At 42.1% G+C, this 17063-nt stretch overlaps 1 protein-coding gene and 1 long non-coding RNA gene across 2 annotated transcripts; one reads left to right on the plus strand and one right to left on the minus strand.

Annotated features, from left to right (window-relative positions):
- The first annotated feature begins 631 nt into the window (after positions 1 to 631).
- On the plus strand, positions 632 to 5299 carry slc30a1a (solute carrier family 30 member 1a). Its single transcript, XM_047573746.1, has 2 exons — positions 632 to 1579; positions 2661 to 5299. Exons 1-2 carry the CDS (start codon positions 1006 to 1008, stop codon positions 3551 to 3553), a joined length of 1467 nt encoding a protein of 488 aa, XP_047429702.1. The 5' UTR covers positions 632 to 1005; the 3' UTR covers positions 3554 to 5299.
- Positions 5115 to 12672, minus strand: LOC124999012. Its single transcript, XR_007111123.1, has 4 exons — positions 12560 to 12672; positions 10370 to 10537; positions 7060 to 7133; positions 5115 to 5675 (listed from the first exon to the last, which is right to left on the minus strand). It is a non-coding gene; the product is annotated as an uncharacterized LOC124999012 (long non-coding RNA).
- Between the last annotated feature and the right edge of the window lie 4391 nt (positions 12673 to 17063).

Below are 17063 nucleotides of genomic sequence, written 5' to 3' on the forward strand. Positions count from 1 at the left end.
TTCCCACAAGGGGTCATCAGTTTACCGGGAAAAATCAGCCATCACTTGAAGAGGTTTCCACTGTTGCCCTGATTACAGGCAGCAGAAACAAGCCTCTAGTGATATGGTTTGAATAATAGCACATTAGTGGTTATAATTAAGAGAGACATTTGAATTGTGTGTTTTTATTAGTGTTTTTTTATAGTTTATTAGTTCTAGTCCTGATTATTTGCACCTTTGAGAATGAAACTACGTTTAGTTACATTTAACTGAAAACAAGTGAAGAAAATGTGTGAACTTTTGAACAATAAAACAAACAAAAAAAAATATTTAAATTAGAGGCAATGTAGAGTCGGATTCCTTTTTGGTTGCCTCATCCATAGTGATTAAAGAAAAATAAAAGCTGATTAATGGGCTCGTATTTCTCTATTTTAGGGTGTTTTTTGGTTGAATATGTGAAGCACCGAAACCCCTGGATTTACAGATCAATTTACGATGTTATCGCGAGATTACGATTGCCCTTTAGCGTGCGTAGCAACCAATGTTGTCTGGTTCATTTGCTCCGCCTACTTGCGAGACCTGGATTTTCCAACCAATCAGCTTGCCCCTCGGGTCCCATCCACCAATAGGAGCCGTCGTGGGCGTGTTTCCCCGCTGCCGTGTTCCGTGTGGAAAGTTTACCGGCTCGGGTGCAAAGTTTCAGCCGTCTGCAAAGAGGAGCTCGTCGGCAAATGAATCTGGAATATGCTGGAGACAACAACGGGCGTACGGTTACTAGACTCAAGTATCTTAGATTAAATTAACCAGGTCAGAGCCAGTGGAGGGATGCTGCCGCGGCCGGATAAGAGTTGTGAATGAGGTCGGTGTTAGGGTGTTAGCATTGATCGTATTGTCTCAGGGAGCCAGCTAGCTTGTCGCGAGTCGTTAGCTTGAAGTTAAACCAGGTCGCTAGCTCGCTGATGTCCTGGACGTATCTCACTTAACGTTTACTCCTGATTTAAATCGTCTGAGAAGAAAGAAAAAAAAATGGCGTGTGAGCCCAACCGTGTCCGGCTACTATGTATGCTGTCATTGACTTTTGGGTTTTTCATTGTGGAAGTGGTGGTCAGCCGGATGACCTCATCCCTATCCATGCTGTCGGACTCCTTCCATATGCTGTCGGATGTCATCGCGCTGGTGGTCGCTCTCGTCGCGGTGCGGTTCGCCGAGAAAACGCACGCGACCAACAAAAACACCTTCGGCTGGATCCGGGCTGAGGTGATGGGGGCTCTGGTCAACGCCGTCTTCCTCACGGCGCTGTGCTTCACCATCGTCCTGGAGGCGGTGGAGCGCTTCACGGAGCCCCACGAGATCGAGAGTCCGATCGTGGTCGCCGGGGTCGGGGCCGCGGGGCTCCTGATCAACCTGCTCGGGCTCTGCCTGTTCCACGGACACGCCGGCGGCGGCCACGGGCACTCCCACGGCGGCCACTCTCACGGCGGCAAAGGCAAGAGGGGTAAGATCGGCAAGTCGCAGAAAACCGAGAACGGATCTTCGGGAGAGGAGACCAACAACTTGGTGGCGAATCACAACAGCCCTGGAGATGTGAGGCTAAGAAATGGTTAGTATGGAGCTTCTCGCTGTTCTTATTCTCAGCTTATTTATGTCCCCTTTGTTGACACCACCATTAAAATCTGCCTTTATCTTCACTGTTGGCAGTCCAGATTGCACAGCATCATATATATCTGAGGTCTGCTAAAGAGACCATTGTCCCCATTGCCTCCTGTGTTGAGAAGTGTGTTTGGTATTTAATATTTGTTGGGTCATTCTATCCTTGGAAACGTGGCCACTGTGCGAGACGACGGGGTCCTCAGGTTTCATTCTTTGAAAAGAATCACCACTATCCGCTGGCTGGTAAACAAAGCGATAGTGTTCCTGTCAGTGAATGGGATGGTTTTTGGCGAGATGTTTGAATTTCCACTCTTACTGCCAAAGTTCCCACCTCCCATCCCCCCCTATCCCCTCCCATCCGCCCAGCGAAGGGTTAAATCCGTATAGAAGGACATTTCTCCCCTACAATGTTTGGCCCTGCCAGTTTCAATAAATGGGTCTATATCCTCCCTCCTATGTCCACTGATTGCTGTTACTGAGTCGTACATCAGTGTAACCGTGGAGCCGACAGCCCCAGACACACCATTAACCGGTGATGAATGGCCAGAGCCGTGTCCTGGGTTGGAGGCAAGCTGCCACTGCTGTTCCCCTCAGCGTTTGCCACACTGGCTAAATCAACGTGAATTACTAGGCTGCATTTAGGATCCCACATGCCGGGTGTTTGTTTTGTTTTCTCATTTAATCCACCCAGGCTGTTTGCAAAGCTGTAAAATGTCTTCCACGGCGATAAGAGAAACAAAAGTATGTCAAATATGACTGGATGTAAAATGACCTCTTGTCTCTGAGTAGGGTAGCATGACTGAGAACAACACAAGCGCCTTTGTCTCAAATTTGAAGTGGACTTGTGCTTCAGCCCTAAGTGATGTAACCCAACAATTTAACCATTGGTTGCCACTGATTGGATCTTAATAACATCTCTATTTTTGTTACGTGCCATGTTCAGTCTCTCCTGAACGCTCCGTTAGCGTCGCCGTGTCAAAGTCCGTCGGCTGCGGCAATCTAAACTTACCTCATGATATTTTTATCTTCAGACGTCAGCTGTAAAGACAACACAGAGGTGCAGATGAACGGCAACACCCACTTCGACGAGATGGACCACGACCACGACTCGTCGTCGCAGCTCAACATGCGCGGGGTCTTCCTGCACGTGCTGGGCGACGCCCTGGGCTCCGTCATCGTGGTGGTCAACGCCATCATATTCACCTTCGTGTGGCAGCCGTGCATAGACGGCGAAAAGTGTGTGAACCCGTGCATCAACAGCCACGCCACGGACCACCACCACGACAACCACACCCTCGTCGACCTGCGGGATGGTCCGCCCGTGGCGACCGCCGGCCCCTGCTGGGTCCTCTACCTGGACCCCACGCTCTGCATCATCATGGTGTGCATCCTGCTGTACACCACCTACCCGCTGTTAAAGGAGTCGGCGCTCATCCTGCTGCAGACTGTGCCCAAGCAGATCAACATACCGGTGCTCAACGAACGGCTGCTGGGCCTCGACGGCGTCCTGGCCATCCACGAGCTGCACATCTGGCAGCTGGCCGGCAGCCGCATCATCGCCACGGCGCACATCAAGTGCCACGACCCCACGTCGTACATGGACGTGGCCAAGCGCATCAAGGACTTCTTCCACGACGAGGGCATCCACGCCACCACCATCCAGCCCGAGTTCGTCACGTTCAACTCGGAGTCCCGAGACTCCCTGTGCGAGCTCTCCTGTCGGACTCAGTGCGCTCCCAAGCTGTGCTGCGGCTCCGCGGACAAACCGGGTTCCGACAAGAAGGCCGGCGCCGACTGCAAGGCCGCCGACGCCGAAGCCCTGGAGGTGATCAGCGAGACCCCGGAGCAGGCCGCGGATATTCAGGTGCGTCCTCGGTCTGAGGCCGAGGTCATCATCACCAGAGAGGTGGAGTCGTCTCTGTGAGATGGAGGGGACGGAGAGAAGCAGAGGAGAAGCAGGAAAAGTACAGCGAAAACATCCACGTCGTTCGCAGAAAGGAAGTTTTTTCCGACCTGACTTTCCCCTGATAAGGAAATCATTTTCCTTAGCCTTTTATTCTCTGTTTTTGCCCTTCAAATGTCCATGTATTTCAGCCTTGGCTCCTTTCATCTCTCTCCACATACCTTGGTTCCAGCCTCTTCTCTGCCACTCAGAAACCTCTCTCGTCTGGTCGCAATGCATGTTGGGGTTCACCGACCCCGTCTCCTCCAGGACTGGAGCGAGGCCCGCATGAGTGTCCCTCATTAGCGCCGTGTTGTGATGTGTCATCTCGTCCCATGGTGTTTCTGTGCCAAAGCTTCTCACTGCAGGACTGAAGGGATCCGAGAGACGTCCTTTCCTCGAAACGGACACACACAACACATGCAGAGCACACATCACTTGGTTAATTAGTCGCCTAAGGACCTTGTCGGCAAAGAGTCTACCTTTTTTTTGTGTGTAGGCTTTGAGCTGATCTATTTTCTTACCTTCTGGCACCAAGTGGAATAGTATTATACTGCATAATAATTTAAGTATTTAAGTTATTAGAAATTATCTTTTACTCTTTCTAGATGCTGTTTAGAATATTTAGTTTGGACCATAGATTCTTCTTCTTCTTTTTTTCTTTTTTTTTTGCAATTTTCCTGTTGTGGGATTTTTTGATGGACCATCTATGCTGTAGTCAAGTTTTTTCAAATGTGACGTTTTTATAAAGAAATTGTTTTTTCAGACAGATTTCTCTTGGGCCTTGACTCAGTTTTAATTGCAGTCATCATTTGGGTACAAAACGCCGCGTCGACACCTCTCTCACCTTGCCTTTTAAACTGCTGTGGTATAGCACTCAGTACAGTAGACACAGTGCGACAGAACTTCTCACGACAACACACTCACCCCACAATGAAGGTTCATGAATTTGCTGCCTCGCAAGTCAGGACGTGGGGCCTGTGGCGAGGACACGACAACTGTCTGCATTAGTGAAACACTATTTTCTCGTATGAACCTGTACTGGGGAGCTTTCTTTTGATGGTTGTTGGTTGACTTTTGTCTTTAAATGCCCTCGTGAATATGTTCGGCACCTCGTCACAATCCATGCTGAGGGAGTTTTTTTATATTTCCAAGATGCTCTACTATGTTTGCATGACCAAACTGAGACCCGGTGTTCGACTTTTTCAAACTGCTCCTCCAAGAGCTCCAGTTGCTGCTTACCAGCGCCTGCTGGTATCCTCCAATATTACTCATAACTGTGTAGGGAATGACTCATCGTATAGCTCATTTGTCCTCTGCTTTGGACGGCTCAGCAGGCTGTTTGCTGAATTTAAGTCCTTATGGTGGCCTTTGAAATTGTGTGACTTTTTCCCTCATCAGAACAAATATTGCCTAAAGCTGATCTATCGACGCTTTTTTTTCCAGATTCCCACTCTCGATTACATGTGTATGCAAAATAGAAATATGTTCTGGGAAATGTATTTTTTGTTTGTTTGTAATGTTTGGTCACTTTTATTCTGTCTTTTATGACTTGAGCTCTATGTGCAAATTGAAAACAAGTGTTTTTTTTTTATTATTATTTTAGATATGACACGTCAGCTGATGTGTTTTTGATATATTCATATATATATCTACAGGACCTGTCCAATGTGTCGTTGTGAAATAAAAACAAAAAAAAATGGCTGGTTGGTTCAGCTGGAGAACACAGATCTGTCTTTTGTTGTATTTTTCTCTTACGCTTTTAGTCAGATTACATTTTTACCAGGGGCTAAAGGATGAAGAGGAGGTCGACTGAGGCTAGAATTATCTGAAAATAAGTAGAAGCCAAAGAAAGAAAGTAGTTTCAGGGTGTTCTTTATACGATTTAGCTTTGCTGGAGCCTGAACAATGAGAGTGAAACCGCGATCGCCTTTCACTTTGAGCCTGACCTTGGTGCAGAGGGACGGCATGCCAGTCTGGGATTGTCCTCTTTCACCAGTCGCAGAGTAGTTGGCTTACTGGTATCACGGTTACTGGAGGGGCCAACGGTGTGCAGAGCTTTCTCTTGTCAATAAAACAACCAGGAAGTGGAGCCACAGAGAGTCTGAAATGACCACAAAACGTTAGAAGAAAAAAGTGCTGAGAGCTGCATGATCTTCAGAAAGGAACGAAACAAAAGCATCCAACCAGAGACACAAAGGCCACAAAGAGACGCAAAATGCCAAGGTGGGCAAAACATTCACTAAAAGGCACATAATGACCACAAACAGCACATGTGTGTGTGTCTTGCTGAGCTTTAGAAACGAAAAATGACATCACTGACAGGGAAACATAGCTAAGCCGTCAAACAGCTTAAAGATTTGAATACCTCTAAACTTGCAATTGAAATTTAATCTTGTGTAACAGGTGGGTCAGGAAGCATGTCGCAAATAAAGCTAATTTCACGTTGGTTCTGGTCTGAAAGGCTTTTTGTGGCTTATGTCGTCTTCCAGCGTCAAAACCTCCGTAAACCTAAAACAGTAATAATGGTCACGGGCTGGTGTGTTGTGGTGAGCCTCGCTGAAATTGCATAAGTCCGTAATTGCAGCGTTTCACAACTCCGCCTCGGCGGTGTGAAGGAGTCAGCGCTGGCCACGGTGCCGCGGCCGAGGTTTAGTGGCTGCTGACCGGAGGGGCCTTACATAAGAGGCCCCGGGGCATTCCAAAGGCAACAAGCATGTGGCTCTACCCAGCATTCCTCAGCCGGGGCTGCTGGCCCTCGCTCCTCACTCCCCGTCCCCCTTTTCACATGGACAGAAAGGTTCACGCACAGAACCGTTCTCTTTTTGTGCTTTTTGTTCAAGTCAGGTGTTCTTTGCACTCTTTTTTTTTTTTTTTTTTTTCTCTTTTCTGCAGAACCGTTGTACCCAGCAGTAAAGTGGGGCCTGCATGCTTCCACTTTAGGGCACAAAGGTCCAAAAATCAGCAGAGGGAGGGCGGGGGGCCTGAGACGTGATTACTCAGCAATCTGTGGGAAACATAGACGCACCTTGGACAAACCTGAATTAAACGTGTGGTTAAAGAGTTTTTCCATTTACTGCCTGAGTTTTTTGAATACACTCGGATTAAACTGTTGAGTTGTCAAAGACGCTTAAAGGAGCAGTTACACATGTTGGGAAATAGACTTATTAGATTTCTGCTGAGAAAAGGAGAAGATTGACGCCATTCTCATGGTTGTACGTCACATTTAAATCGACAACTGTTGGTTAGCGTAGCTTAGCATAACTACTGTAGCAAGGTAAGTAGCAGCTAGCACTTCCCAACAACAACAACAACAACAACAACAAAAAACAATTACCAACACAACCAGAGCCGCTAAACTCCTACAAAAGTAGTCAACAATGTTTTTATGCTGTTATATGTTTTATATTTTATATATTGGACGATCTTCAACCAATACCGTGTTATGTCAGCTAGCTTTGACGTCTGCTTATGAACTTGATGCTTACCCAGTTTTTTTCAGAACATCATCACTACGGCTCGCTAATTTTCTTTATGCTTAGCTTGCTCTTTCATTTGTGCGCTGAAAGAAAAGAAAAAAACATTTTTTGATATCTGAACAGGCAAAAACATTCAGAATGGTAAAACATCACACAGCTGACCATGTTTTAGGTCCTGTAACAAACCAATAAATTAATTCCTACGGTTAATTGTGTGTGTATTTTTTGAAATGTGTGAGGTGGACCTGAAGCAGTGTCCAGACAGGAGGGACGGGAGGTTAACACTGGATTGATCTGAGGGCACGAGGTCACTCTGAGGGTAAAAAGGATTCACCTTTGTCCACCGAGCATTTGTGGGGGCAGCAGCGTAAGCTAAAACTCTGGAGTCATTCATCAGAGGATGCAGCGGGACACAGTGACCCCATAAAGTCACCCTGATGTCCTCTGATTTATCACCGTCATATCAGAGCAAAGTTATTTAAAATAACCTTTGAAGGCCTCTAGGGTTCTATTAATACGTATCACATTTTAATTAGTGAGCTTTAAAGAGGCCTGTCATCACCGGTAGATGAGACAGACTCAGTGGCTCACCTGGCTTCCACTAGCTTATGCTAAACTAAGCTAACTGGCTTTTTATTGAGTGGACAGATATGAGAGGGGTGTTCATTTTACAAACAAACAAACAAACAATGTCATCAATTGAATCTTACTTTCAGTTATATGATATTAGCGTGCTAACGTGCTGAACTGAGATGGTGAAATTGTAAAACTTTGGGCTACATATATGACACATTAGCGTGTTAGCATGCTGATATTATCATTTAACTCAGACTGGAGCTTAGCAGAAATACAGGTCCATAAATACAGGTCAGATGCCATGAATCAAAATAAATGTTAGTAGTAATATGAAATAACGTTGAAAAGCCATAATGATTATAAGAATATAGTTATTGAGTTTTAGAGACGGTTGTTGTCACCTTTTGACAGCGCTAGGCTAGCTGTTTCACTCTGTTTACAGGGTGCATGCTAAGTTATCTAATTGCATTTTAATTAAACATAAGAGTAGTTGCTTATTTTCTTATGTCCATCTCTTCCTCAAAGAACTGGCTGCTACAAACTGTAAATGAAAACTATAAAACATTTAACTCTTAAAATAAATTATTTCTGTGAAACCCACAGGATGAGCATGGACTGACACCTTGCCAGTAACAGGAAACAAAACAAAGCAAAAACTATTTTGGACGCAGCCACAGTTTGTCCTCTGTCTTGTTAAAAGACAAAAGGGGGTGAGGGGGAATGAAACTGACAGTGAAAGTTACTGTTGTGACCAGTGGCACAGAAATCACTGTGACACATTTACAGACAGTGGGATTTTTCTGCCGCCAGGATCGAGTCACTCTCAGCTGAGGACTGTTGTCCAGACTCCTGTCAGGATAGATTCTCCGTTAGATTTGCTCACTTAAACGCGAATGTTGACATATATTGCCTCAGTATCGCTTACAAATTTGCTTTGGTAGTCTGGACTGAATGATGCTTCAAAAATGATTTCACTGCTTGTCTTCAGTTTCAGGTTGTAAAGAATCCTGAAGTGAAATTCTGACATGTGAAAAAGCAGAACTTTGACCCAGTTAAAATGCAATAAGTGCTACTGATCAGCATGGATTTTGCATACGTCAGCCAGTCAGTGTGCGTAGGCTATAAAGACAAGACGATGACTCAGACTGGGATAGATTTAAGGGAAGTTTATTTTCCTCTGTTCTGTAATTTCTCGAGGACACTTTTATTTTGCTCCAACCATATCGCTTATCTTCCCACGACAGGCGGTTCATATCTTCGCAGCTCGACGACGGGCTGTCGTGACATTTTGCTCAGATATTCACGCTCCACTCAGGACAAAATGTAATTACTCTGGTGATCCCCTGACATTTGACACAGTTTGGTTTTTAAGACCAAACCAAAACAGTTTTAATGAGGAAGATCTGTCGCCTAATGGTCTGTTGTGAATGTGAGCTCTCACTCTATTTCTTCCACTTTCCCATGCTGTCAAAATGAGTCCATCCTCAATTACTACATATAAATAAACTATTTTCCCACCTTGTCCCAGCCAATTATTCCCCCTTCCCTGCTCATTCTTCACCCACTTGATCTCACCTTATTTAACTGTACTTTCTCTAACTTCCATTTCACAAGTAAACTCCATGTGAAACCACACCCTTTTGAGTTATTCACAGAGTAAGCTCAGAGTGGACAAGTTGTGTCGTGTTTTGCTGTCGGTGTTAGAAATGACTAAGATGCAAGGAAAAGAAGGAATATGATGATATTCCTTCATTTTTTCAATAAGCCTGCTACCTGGTAGGTCGAACGCTTCACGACTTTCTGTGTCGCAGCCACAAGCTTACTAGTTCAATTCGAAGGCAGCACGAGTCTAAAATTATAAAACATTAGCATGCTAACATGCTAAACCAACATAGCAAATTCAGACAATTTTCTATACTGCAAATTTAAACGTAAGTGACCATCCTCACTAACAATAATATTAACTGCATATAGTCCGTTGTATATATCTGCTCCCGACTAGTTTAATTTACGTTGTGCAGTTTTCTACTTTTTACGCTTATATTTTTACGCTTATTTAAGTGCTTTGTTTTTGTGCCAATGAGCAAAGTGACCAGAGTCAGATTCCTTGTATGTGCACACATACAATAAAACTGAATGTGATTCTGATTCTGGTTATGGAAGCATGTTAGCATGCTAATATTAGCACTTAACTTTCTTTAAATGAAGAATAATAATCCTTCTGGCGAAGTTTAACAATCTACCAAACTTGGTAAAATGAAGTTTGAACCACTATAAGCTAGTAAGCTATTTCCATACCACTAACTGTGCATGTTAGCATGCTAATATTAGCATTTAACTTTCTTTAAATCAAGAATAATAATCCTTCTGGCGAAGTTTAACAATTTCCCAAACTTGAAATGAAGTTTGAACCAATATAAGCTAGTAAGCTATTTCCATACCACTAACTGTGCATGTTAGCATGCTAATATTAGCATTTAACCCTAAGCACAGTTGGGCAGGAGTGTAGGTCCAAAGCGACTAGGTCAAAATCAAATTGTATAATAATTGGGTTTTCACGACCACCAGTGATGCTCCGTCCACATGAGAAAGATTGCAGTAGATTAGCATGATGCGTTTACCTGGGAGATCCAAACTTTTGGCTCTGAGAGCGAAAACAAAGGGAATCACTTAAGAATCTCCAAGGACTGTCCTCTCCCACACTCATCACGTTAATCTGACCACATGGCAGGTTTGTACTCACAAAAGCCCTGTCAGTCTTAAAGAGAGATTAGGAGGACTGGAATGTTAACCAGCTCACTGGCGGCGGAGGTGAGGATGACGATGACGACGATCAGCAGGGGAAGGAGCCTTCAGATGCTCTCCGTAAGTAAAACCGAACAACCACAACGGAGCAATTCAAGACGGGAACCTGCAATACAAAAAATAAACGCTGCCATCAAGACCTCCTCAATCATCAGGACACCATACATGGTAGAAAATGTTGAAAATACAACAGTAAAATAAGATTTGGAGATACTTGGTCTAAACTAAACTAAAAGCTGTGTTTATAGGAGTTAATTTTTTTCTTTTGTGCCATTTCAAGAAGTCAAGAACCTCTTTATCACTGAACGTTATCTGCAACGTATAGCGCTGATAAGTAGATGTACATCGCTGATGTTACAAAGCTAATGTTACAGTGATAAGGACAATAAACTATTGAACAAAATAAAGACACATTGATTTATTAAAGCAAAAATATTTAAAGGCTGTTATTATTGTGGTTAGATTTCATTTGAGGCCCTACGGAGGTACTAGAACAACCTAATTTAATGAATCAGTGATCGATACTGATCAGAAATAATGGTTAAGAAATTTAATGTTTAAATTTATGCAACGACTGGAGGAATCTGGGAATGTTATCATGATGGTACTTGTGTCCAGTCTGAGGGTGAAGTGGCTGAAATGTTCATATAAAAACAGATTTTTTTATGTTTTATATTATTTCGTTTTGTGTATTTATGGACGTCAGTCTGGGGGGAAAAAAATGTCCAGGTGTGGAGGAGGACAGGTAGAACAGTTTCAACACACACAAAAAAAAAAAACACTAAAACAGGTGTTTGTGGCTTCTCAGTGCTGTGAAGGATGACTGAGTTAATATTTCACCGGCTGCCTGTACTGTACTGGTCAGACTTCCCTCGCCCATCTCGCAGACTTTGATCACAGGGTTGACTGGGTTCAACCCGCAATAATAAATTCCACACTGATAAACAGAGCGCTAACAACTGTGGGAAGAGACAAGAGGAGATCAACACCAAACATTCACTCTCTCTGTCTCGCCTCCTACAATTATGTAATCTGCGCACAGGTGAGATAAATGGTTTCCAGTGCAGGTGGAAACACACAACAGTGTTTTTGGAAGAAAGCTCAGCACGCCACGAATGATCTAAAGGCGGAGGACGGTTAAACATTAGCACGAGGTGTTCTGCATCATAAGGCTCATTCGATTGTTAAATTTCTTTTTTTAGAACTTTTTTTTTTTTAACTGTGCTCATCTCATGTTGTATGGAATTCACAAGGTTACCTATAATTTTGACTTATGTTAATTATAAGTTGGCTAGAAAAACACACAAAAAAGTGTCTCAGAATATTATTATTCAAGTATTCACATTAGTAAGTGACACAAATGAAGCAGAAAAATACAAAAACAGCACCTACAATTAAATAAAAACAATAAAATACAATAAAAGTCAAGCCAACTATAATAATATTATACCATGTAATTACATTTTTTCCCTGTACTTTAACTACATCAGCCCTTATAACTGGTTTCCTGAGCTATACATCCTGATATATACATCGTGTAACTGTTTAGTGATTTCTTCCTTCTGCACACGTCACGATGAAGCTGCATTTTTTCCATTTTTTTATTTTTTTTTTTTTTGCCGTTACACAACGTTTGCTGCTTTCCCTTCCTCCTGATGTCCTCCTCCTCCTCCAGCTCAGAATTATCTTTGGAAACAAACATACAGTCGAGCGCTGCTGTTGAAGAGTACAGTACATGTCACCCCCCCCCACCACCACCACCAACCCCATCACCCCACCCACCCACACACACAGTAAAACACACATGTTATCACGAGGATGTGCGCAGTAACTGACAACAGTAACAGCACAAGGCAGCGCATAAATGACTAATTTGGTTTCGATGCGATCTACTCCTACACACACCCAGATACATCTGCCTGATAACATAGAATTAAAAAAAAAATCACCCTCACTCTTATTTTCTGTTTCTCTGGGAAATCCCAGCAGGGTTGATTTATGTTCACAAATCTCCACCACATTAGTGCGGCCTGTAATGCATTAACTGAGCTGCCTTTTAATTTTTATTATTTTATTTTTTTTTTACAGACATTCATTGTCCCAGGAGGATGAATAGTGACTCATCTACCTTTATTTAATCTGGCGCCACGGGCAGGAGGACATCTGCTATCACGCTCTCATCAGAACGACTTGTAACATCTTCAGTCATGCTTTTTTTTTTTTTTTTTTATTGTGCCATCACCTGGAAACAAATACATGTGATTTAATACTTTGGCTTAAGAGTAAATATGAAACATGACATTCGCCTCTGCTGTACTCAATGATGTAAAACACTTTGCATTCTCCCACTGTAACATTTCCTCCTATTAACCAAAAAAAAAAACATCTGAACTCTGCTTTGACACAGGCTGCTCCACTGAAACAAGATAAACAACAAGTTCGAGAGCTAGTTCATCCAGTTCTCTCATGAAATACCTCGGGGCTGCCGTGATGTGGTCGTGTTCGCTGCCGTTTTGAGCTTTGTGTTGAAACTGCTACACAGTAACATGTCAGTAACATATCTGTTATAGAAGCAATGCTTCTTGTATGATGGGAAATCAGTCACAATTCAGCTAAATAAATCCATCTGTTTAATCATACATGTGGCCAACGTTGGATAAATGCATCACGAGAAAATTGGGAACCCAGGAATCCAGAAAAAGAAAAGGACTTGTGCAAAAATAAGCTGTTATTGTGCTATGCTGACGTCACACTAAAGGCTACGAACTCAACTTTCTCCAACCAATCACATGCGTATGTGTTATTCATTTTTAAACACATAATAAAACATTGTTGATGAGCTTCAAAGGCAACTCATTGTAGTTGGCCATTATTCTAATTGTAAAATCCGTAGCTTTAGTGCTAATTAGAAAGTATTAGCCGGCTACCAACTTAACATAGTGAACACAGGAAACGCTGTTAACTGTATATAAAGTCAGACAAACCCTACACAACTTATGATCGATGCAGAGGTGTTTTGAAGCTCAGTGCTGTGTTTCTCGCTGCCGCCATCTTGGCACTGACCGATAGTGATGTGCAGATCGATACTTCCGATACCAGGTGTTTATGCTCTAAAATCGATTCTCAAATAAAAATACTTTTGATACTTCAGTCATTCGAGGTGACGTAGTGGATAGTAACTAAACTATTGAGTTGTGGCAACACAATAAACCTGTGGCAACACAGAATATGAGGCGTTTATGATGAGGAGGCCCGAAGAGGAGAACACAGGGTCAGAATTAAGATGCAAGTTTTCATTTAATAGTAATAATTAAACAAGAATTTATTTGAATGGTCTTATTATTTCACTTACTATTTCTTTTTTTAGTGTTTGAAACATCATTTTCACATATTTTGTATGATTGTGTCCTCTGTTTGTTTTTTCTGTTGTTGTATTAGCTCGGCTATGTAGTAAATGAGGCAACTACCTCAATATACTTCAGAGTTTAAAATAAATAAATAAATTATCCTGATGTGTTGTATTCTTTATGAAGGTATGATTTGAAATACACTACTTTTTTAAAAAAAAAAAAAGTTTTTAGGTTTACCAGACACATTAGGTTGTATTTACGCAAAGTATTGGAATCGGATCGGTATCGTCGATACCAGCCTGAATTTCAGTCGGTATCCTCAAATCGGTGGTATCGAACATCACCACTGAGCGACTGCAGAATAATTAAGAAAGGTCGAAGATGTGGAGGCCACGCTACTAATTATGCATAACTTTAAACCTTGATCACACATTTAGACCTGGAGGTCTATGGGGATTGATTTAGTTTTGAAGGAACCTGAAGTGGCCATTTGAGGAATTGCAGCTTTTGATTTTTTTTTTTTTTTTTAGCCTCAGAGGTTTGCTGCTTGGTTGTGCTGCAACTTCACCCCATTCAAAGGTCAGTAAATAAATTTGTACCTGAACATGAATCTTTTCCAAAACTCCTAGAGGTCCGTCTCTTGATAAATTTAATTTGGCATAACAGAGTGCTCCAGAGCAAATACTCATCGAACTCGTGGAACTATTTCCAAAACGTCTAAGTAGCAGTGGATGACCCTGCAGGCAGCACAGTGAACCTCTTGCTGGTTACACGCTGTTCCAGTGGTTATGAAATGTGCAAATAAAATCAAACAAAGGAAAATGAAGAAGAAGCTCCTAGAAATCATACATAGATGCATAGACTTAAAGTGTATTTAAAAGAAAAAAAAAACTTACATTGTAGATATTTGTTAGGGAGATGTGTGTGAAACACCTAATGTAGAATCATTTTTCTGCTTGTTTTTGTGGTTTAACAACTCACAGTCAGCACGCTCTGACTCTAAACCCTAAAAACATAAAAACACGTTGGTACAAGTAGTTGTCATTGTTTGTTTCAGTGCTAATGACGATTGTAGCGGTTCGTCTTCAACCTCAGTGGTTTCCTGTCTTTTTGACTTGTGATGTCTGTGTATCCTCTGCACTGAAGAGCAACAGACTTATTAAAGACCAAATCAGCTAGACGATAATTTGTTAGTGCCCTGGCTTAAGTGAACTCCTGGTAGCGTGGAGGAATTTACCCTTTTGTTTCACTGCTTTTCGAGCCATCTGGCACCGAAACTCGACGCGTAACCGGCTCTGAATCAGGCCTCGGGATGTCCCTGCCAAACGGACCGTCAGACTGTAGTCTGCCTCGCCGATCTCCATGCAGTCGGATGAGCAGCGAAAACTGGACTAAGTTTTATATAACTTGTTTCAAGTAAGTATGTCATCACTGTCCTTGTTCGCGTCCCCAAATAAAAGCTTGCAAAGTCACTAATAATGTATTTCAATGACTTCAATATTTTTTTTTTTTTAATTATTTTATTTTATTTATTTTTATTTATTTTTTTATTATTATTATTTTTTTTTGATATTTTTGGATGCAATTCCTGGCAGCAGGGAGCTGTGTTTACCTACACAAAAGTCTTGGTTTAAGTGGTAACATTGGCTGCACAAGTGGTGAGAGGTGAGAACATCTCTGCTAGAAAACTGTCTGTGTCTAGGAGCTATCAGGGCTAACAGTTTAGCATGCTAATGGACAAGTTACTTGATGCTGGAAATGTAAAGCTGCCTGATGATCTGAGTGCATGAGTCATTTCTTAAATGTATTTCTTACTTATTACTTTTGGATTAAAGCAAGAACATACCTCATACATTATATTAATGGATTGTACTTTAAAGATGTAATTGCTGAGCCTTTATGAGGAGCTTCCTTTTGTAGCTTCCTTACTCCTGAATATCCAAGCCGCTCAGTCCATGATGAGCTGTGGGAGTATTCAGCTCCCAGCACAGTTTCACTGACCTTAGTACACAGTCCACAGAGGCTTTTCTAGTGGAACGGGACGCTGGACAAAGGCCAGTGAAAAAGGGGATGTCAGCACATCAGAGTTTTTTTTTTTTTTTTTCCTCTGAGCTCATGTGATTTGCTCTGAGCTTCCTTCCCTGTAGTCACATCAGAACGGCAGCTCTGTCGGACGATTTTCACTTCCAGTCAGATGTTACAGAGCATGTATGTCACTGCGTGGCTTTAGACTTACATAATTACATTTTTACGCGCTTGAGTCAGATGAGAAAGATGCCGGTTTTATGAAATAAGAAAGAAATCAGTTTAGGACAGGTTGTTTTTTTTTAGATTATCATGAATAAAACAGCAACAATTGAATATTTCCAGGAACTAACTCTATCTAACTATCTCTCTATGACGTGTACAGGGCATTATATTCATATGAAGTAACGAACAAAAAACAGCCGTAGGTAGTGAAAACACCGTTGCTAGGCAACAGCTGGCGCCTCATATCCACCAAGGCTAGCAATTTAGCATGTTAACAACCATTTAACGTGATGCAGGAAATATAAAGGTGTAATGAAAGGACGAGGGATATCCTCGGATATAAAATTGCAAATAAACCTCTATGTGATTAAAAAACAGTATGTTAAATTACCATTCACTTCCACCATTTTTGAAAACTAACATGTCACAACTTGTTAATTATTATTCTCAACATGTCGCCTTTTGAAGGCAGCAATAGCCTTTTTGTTTTGTTGGTGTTGTTGTTAATAATGAAATGAGAAGATTGAGTCTGTCGTTCCCCTGCGTTAGCTTAACTTAGAGCACAGACTGAAGTTCAACAATAAAACTGTAAAACTCCTCACTTACGAGGCAACTTAGATTTCTGGTGTACAACAAGTAAACTCCATGTGAACGGTGCCTTCTGGTGGTATTTACAACCCTGCCAGTGTCAGTTTTACAAGTTCACAAGTTGCGTCATGTTAACTAATCTTTTCAGAAATGGCTGAGGTGGATGCTAAGTTAATATGTTGTAATGTAATCACATGGAATTCCCTTCACTTTACGGTGCGTCTCAGTAAATGCCTTTACATTCCCCACATTAATTTTCCTGGCCGTTAGTTTGCTAATCTGTCAACCTTTTTAGTCTCTAGATGCTAACAGCTGACTTGCAACAGTGTTTCTCTTAACTAACAATGAGCTCAATTGTTTTATTCAGTGCCAATATCAAAATTGTTATGAGACACGTTACATTTCTGTTTGTGTAGAATAAAACAAATAAAGTGTATTAAAATA

This window comes from Mugil cephalus, chromosome 21 (genome assembly GCF_022458985.1).
Source record: "Mugil cephalus isolate CIBA_MC_2020 chromosome 21, CIBA_Mcephalus_1.1, whole genome shotgun sequence".
NCBI lineage: Eukaryota > Metazoa > Chordata > Actinopteri > Mugiliformes > Mugilidae > Mugil > Mugil cephalus.